The sequence below is a fragment of the Penicillium arizonense genome, assembly GCF_001773325.1.
Source record: "Penicillium arizonense strain CBS 141311 chromosome Unknown PENARI_contig171, whole genome shotgun sequence".
Lineage (NCBI taxonomy): Eukaryota > Fungi > Ascomycota > Eurotiomycetes > Eurotiales > Aspergillaceae > Penicillium > Penicillium arizonense.
In genome coordinates this window covers 1-6075 of record NW_019173448.1, presented here as the reverse complement: position 1 = coordinate 6075, position 6075 = coordinate 1, and the positions used below count along the sequence as shown (strand labels likewise).

Below are 6075 nucleotides of genomic sequence, written 5' to 3'. Positions count from 1 at the left end.
GCAAACTTCGCTCCTGCCGTGATTCCCAATATAAAGGACCCACAAGCAGTGGATGCACAGACCGTCTGCCCGGGGTACACTGCTTCCAATGTCCAGCAGACTTCCTCTGGCTTCACCGCTTCTCTTGCCCTTGCAGGAAATTCATGCAATGTCTATGGTACCGATATTGACGCTTTGAGTCTCACTGTCGAGTATCAACGTGAGGATCGATTGCATGTTTCGATCGTGCCAACCCACATCGGCGCAGAGAATGCAACCCACTACATTATTCCTCCGGGTTATCTGGCCGAAGCGGAAGTCGAGGAGTCCAACGTCGTCTCGGGCTTGGAATTCTCCTGGACTAATGACCCAAGCTTTGGATTTGAAGTGACCAGGAAGTCGACAAAGGATGTTCTTTTCTCTACCAAGGGAACAAAGCTTGTGTTTGAAAACCAGTTTGTTGAATTCAAGAGCTCCCTTCCTGAGAACTACAATCTGTATGGATTGGGCGAGTCGATCCATGGATTTAAACTGGGAAACAACTACACCAAGACCTTCTATGCGGCAGATGCTGGCGCCACAGTTGATATGTAAGACCACTATAGGTTATTCTCGATATATCTGCTAATGGAGATACAGCAACGTTTACGGCGCCCATCCTTTCTATTTGGAGACCCGTTACTTTACGGAGGGTGCTGACGGCAAGCTCACACTGGTAACAAGCGACGAAACCAGTCCAAACTCCAACTACACATCATTGTCCCATGGAGTGTTTTCTCGAAATGCGCATGGCCAAGATATCTTGATGCAGGAAGACAGCATTACTTACCGGGCTCTTGGTGGCAGCATCGACCTATACTTCTTCCCAGGCCCAAGTCAACCAGAAGTCACCAAGTCATACTTGACTACTGTCGGCCTGCCTGCGATGCAGCAATACTGGACCTTTGGTTTCCACCAATGTCGGTGGGGATACAAGAGCTGGGCAGAACTTGAGGATGTTGTGAACAATTACACGCACTTTGAGATCCCAATGGAAACTATTTGGTAAGTTACCTAACTCTCTGACTCTCGCAACTTTCCGCCGAATAAATGGACAAAGTCCCAACAGAAAAAAAAAGGCAGCTCGACTGACAATATTTCTTCAAGGACTGATATTGACTGGATGCTTCGTTACCGCGACTTTGAAAACGACCCTGAAGGGTTTGATGACGAGTCAAGCAAGGGTTTCATTCAGCGTCTCCATGACAGTGGTAGACACTATGTTCCAATCATTGATTCAGCCATTTACATTCCCAACCCGGAGGACCTGGAGGACGCGTAAGTGCTTTGATTTCCTTGCAGACTGGTTTCCTTAGGCTTACTTCCTCTAGATATCCTGTCTTCGAGAGAGGAAACGAAGCTGGAGCTTTCCTGACGAACCCGGATGGCAGCATCTATGTCGGGGCTGTCTGGCCAGGATACACTGTCTTCCCTGACTGGTTGGCCGAAGGCACTGAGCAATGGTGGATTGACGAGATGGTCAGATACCATCAGACCACCGGGTATGATGGTGCCTGGATTGATATGAGTGAAATCTCTTCCTTCTGTGTTGGAAGCTGCGGAAGTAACAACCTCACCCTCCAACCTGTGCATGTCCCTTTCGCCCTGCCTGGAGAGCCTGGAAACCCGGTTCTTATCTACCCCGAAGGATTCAACAAAACCAACGCCACTGAGGCTGCCTTTGCTTCATCAGCACGCGCTTCCTGGTCCAGTGCTTACCCGACCACTTCCGCCACCTCTTCCGCTTCTTATGTCCGCACCACCCCTACCCCGGGTGTTCGTGATGTCAACTACCCCCCCTACGCGATCAACAATGTCAAGGGTCCCTTGGCTGTGGCTGCTATCTCGCCCAACGCAACCCACGCAGATGGCACACTCGAATATGACATGCACAACCTTTGGGGTCATGGTATCCTCAAGGCTACATACAATGCTCTCTCTGCTATTTCCCCCGATGCGCGGCCCTTCATTCTTGGTCGCTCAACATTTGCCGGTTCCGGATCGTACGCCGCCCACTGGGGTGGTGACAACTGGTCCAACTGGCCAAGTATGATCTTTTCCATCCCGCAAGCTCTTTCCATGTCGCTACTGGGAATTCCCATGTTCGGAGCTGACACATGTGGATTTGCCGATAACACTGATATGGAGCTGTGCAACCGCTGGATGCAATTGAGCGCTTTCTTCCCCTTCTACAGAAACCATAACATTATTGGTGCCATCAGCCAGGAAGCATACAGATGGTCCTCTGTTATAGATGCCAGCAAGACGGCTATGGCTATCCGATACCAGCTTCTACCTTACATGTACACGCTCTTCTACCACGCCCACACAAAGGCTGAGACAGTCATGAGGGCTCTCGCTTGGGAGTTCCCTCACGACCCATCTCTCGCTAATGCGGATCGCCAGTTCATGCTGGGTCCGTCTATCATGGTTATTCCCGTCCTCGAACAGGGCGCAACATCTGTTAACGGTGTCTTTCCTGGCCTTATCGAAGGCGAGGAAGTCTGGTATGACTGGTACAACAACACCGCCATCCCCGTGCCTTCCCAAGCCAACACAACCATTCCCGCCCCTCTCGGCCACATTCCCGTCTATGCCCGTGGAGGTTCCGTCTTGCCCCTTCAGCAAGCTGCTCTCACTACCAGAGACGCACGGAACAGCCCCTGGGATATCCTGGTTGCACTGGCCAAGGATGGCAGTGCAACTGGAAAGCTCTACCTTGACGATGGAGTCAGCGTTACACCCGACGCCACGCTTCATGCAGAATTCAAGGTTGAGAACAGGAAGCTTGAAACCATCATTGAGCATGGTGGATGGGTTGAAGAGAACAGTCTGAGAAACGTTACCATTTGGGGCGTTGAGAAGACAAAGAGCCCAATCAAGTTCAACGGAAAGGTTGTGTCCGCCAAGAACGTCCACTTCAATGGTGACAAGCATACTTTGGTCGTTTCTCTGTCCAGTGCCTCGGCTTGGACTGGAAAGGGGTGGTCATTGGAATGGTAGATTCAAAATGAATCACACTATTGGTGGGGGTCTGAGGGGAACTGACCTCTCAATACGTTGAGAAGAGTATCTGGCCTTTTCGGCCAGGTTAGAAGGTGGATGTTCGTGGTGGATAGATTTGAATTACATGACTATTCTTTAGAAACAATAATTCAAGCAGTTGGAGATATTCTATCGCACGGTCATTTTCCCTATACCATATCCCTTATCCGTAGTCTCTAATATTCCAAGTCATTAGATAGTAAACAATGTGGAACTGGGGCCCATGTATACACAGCCGGAAAGAAGTCGTCCAGATACGTATGCAGTGGCTTGGCTTGTGTGAAATTACGTATTGGGAAATAGTCATGCTTTAGACCACATATGACACCTCGAATAGTAATCAATCAACAAATATCATGAAACATCATTGAAACGCGCCCCTCAGGGGGAGAATGCTTGACCCTCTGAACTTTATCCACTAGGAATTGGGGGGCCCGCTTGTAACCCACGCTCTCGGGTGTCGCCAAAATCACTCACCCTCATGAAACCCCATAGGATCCTAACCAAAAGTGATGATGAAATCGACCCGTCGGAAAGTAAGTACTACCGATCATTCGGCGGAAGGCTAATGTATGCAGGTACTGTCCCAAGACCCTGTCTATGTCTCTCACCTCTATCTCTTTCACTAGCAATCCTTAGAAAGCTTAACCAAAATCCTGATAAATTCCGCATCTTACGGGTCAAAGGGGAAACAGCATGTCGGACACCAGAGTATCGAGTATTGAATTCAACACATTGACCCGATATCTCAACCTGCCCCCAACATGTCGGCCATGCAAAACGGCCTCACGAGCCACATGGGCAGGCCAGTGGCGCCAGTGCGCCTTATGGGGCTGATAATTGGTTCCGCTTGATCTAATTTACCTTGAATAAATACTAGTCCATACACTTTTAAATTGTTCTGATAGAACTCACCCACCACATTTCCGTGCATGATATATTTTGATTGACGAACGGGGAAACTTCGGAGGCTTCGTTAAGCGATACAAAGTCCTCGTAAAAAGCTAAGTTTAGACGTAAGATGTGCTTCGCACGACATCTCCCCACTTTGTCTCTAGATTTATCAGACCCGTGGCACGAAATTTGAAACAGCTAGCCCTCGTAACTGGATGGCGATGGAACTCTCCCATCCGGACATTTCTTTTACGTATGGCGTGTTTAAGGAAGGATGCGGCCTAATAAGGCTAGTGCTTTGATCTGACTCAGCTCTATGCATCCATGTCAGAATATATATCTACAGGATTGATGCAGTCAGCGTCTAGACCTGGAAATTATTAATTCAGATTTTAACTGAAACAAAACTTAGTGGCTAACCTTATCTTCGCCAAGACCCGTACCATGGGTTTGCCTAGAATAAGCTCGGCATGCCGACAACTTCCCGCCCGAGACAGAGCTCGGGAGCGGGCCCCGTGTCACTGATGTTCTCATCCGTCTTGGTCCGGAATGGCGCTAGCGGTGCAACACTGCAACAAGTTGGGTCATGTCGATCAACTTGATTTAAAAAGGACTCCCTTTGCCTTCAGTTCATAAATCTCTCATTCGTTTTTATTTTCATTTACGCGTGCCACTCCTGCTGAACATTCTTTTTTCAAATTACAAAATGTATCTGAAGCACTACATTGCAGCATGTCTTTTTGTCCCGGTCGCCCTCGGTCACGGGAATTCCCCTGCCCGCTCTGTGGATCCCTTCAAGGTCTTCACAATCTCCGCCGACAATATCACGGCCAAGTTCATTCCATACGGAGCGCGCTTGATCTCTCTGCTAGTTCCAGACAAGAATGGCAATGAGCAGGACGTTGTGGTCGGCTATGACAATCCCCGTCAGTATCTGGAAGACACCGAAACCAACCATACCTATTTCGGAGCCGTCATTGGCCGCATTGCCAACCGTATCAAGAATGGCACTTTCGCGTTAGACGGAACCGCATATCACATTCCCAAGAACCATGACGGCCTGTACACGCTGCACGGCGGAGACATTGGCTATGATCAGCGAAACTGGACAGTGGTTGCATCCACACGTTCCTCTGCGACGTTTGAGCTCTACGACGCTGCATTCCAAGGCTTCCCAGGCGACGTCAAAATACGGGCTACATACAGCGTCGACACCAAGGCCACAGCTGAGAACCCGCAAGGACGTCCCCGGTTGACGACCAAGATGGTCTCCCAGGCTCTCAATCACTCCACTCCAATCATGCTCTCCAACCACATCTACTGGAACCTGAATGGTTTCCAGCAGCCGACTGTCCTCAATAACACATGGCTGCAGATGCCCCTGTCTGAGCGATTCATCGCCACGGACAGCATTCAAGTCCCTAACGGAGACATCTCGACTGTGGATGAGACCGATCACCAGACAATGGACTTTACTGCCGGCAAAATTATCGGTCGCGACATTCAATACACCCAAGGTCTTGTTGGCAGTGACGTGGGATACGACAACTGCTTTATCATTGACCGTGACTCGACCTCTGCCCAAGACGCACTTGTTACCGCTCTCCGATTGAACTCCAGCTCCACAGGAATTAGCATGGATGTTGCAACCAACCAACCTGCTGTGCAGTTCTTCACCTGTCTGAACATGGATGGAACCATTCCTGTGAAGCGTTCTCAGGTTAAGCGAAACTCCAAAATTGAGGGAGCTGCTGGATTTGTTGAGAAATATGGTTGTCTGGCGATTGAACCCGAGGGCTGGATTGATTCTGTCAACAACCCACAATGGGGCCAGGAATCCAATGTCATCTACTCTCCTGAGACCGCCCCTGCCGTGAACCTGGCCACATACACCTTCGGAACAGTTTGAGATATGTTTGTCATCATGCATTCGATCCTAGTTTTACTGGCTTTTTTGTTAATTTTAATCGTTTGCAATTTTAAAATAATTTGAATTGCCTTGCAATCTCCATTAACCTAATGTTTCTAAACGGTTTGACTTCGTATGGCGTAGCGGCTCCCTAGAGTTCAATAATCACATGTTTGCTGCTCGCTGGGGACGTTTGTTTGACAATAATA

The 6075-nt window shown here is 49.2% G+C and overlaps 2 protein-coding genes across 2 annotated transcripts; both read left to right on the top strand.

Moving 5' to 3' along the window:
* Positions 1 to 36: 36 nt before the first annotated feature.
* Positions 37 to 3021, top strand: PENARI_c171G04005 (glycoside hydrolase family 31 protein; the record flags this gene model as incomplete). Its single annotated transcript, XM_022638076.1, has 4 exons — positions 37 to 569; positions 619 to 1023; positions 1126 to 1296; positions 1350 to 3021. Coding segments are annotated over 4 exons (2781 nt in total), but the record flags the coding sequence as incomplete, so codon positions are not given.
* A 1642-nt stretch (positions 3022 to 4663) lies between these two features.
* Positions 4664 to 5866, top strand: PENARI_c171G08322 (aldose epimerase family protein; the record flags this gene model as incomplete). The annotated part of the gene is made up of 1 exon (XM_022638077.1): positions 4664 to 5866. The coding sequence occupies one exon, from the start codon at positions 4664 to 4666 to the stop codon at positions 5864 to 5866; it is 1203 nt and encodes a 400-aa protein (XP_022482068.1).
* Between the last annotated feature and the right edge of the window lie 209 nt (positions 5867 to 6075).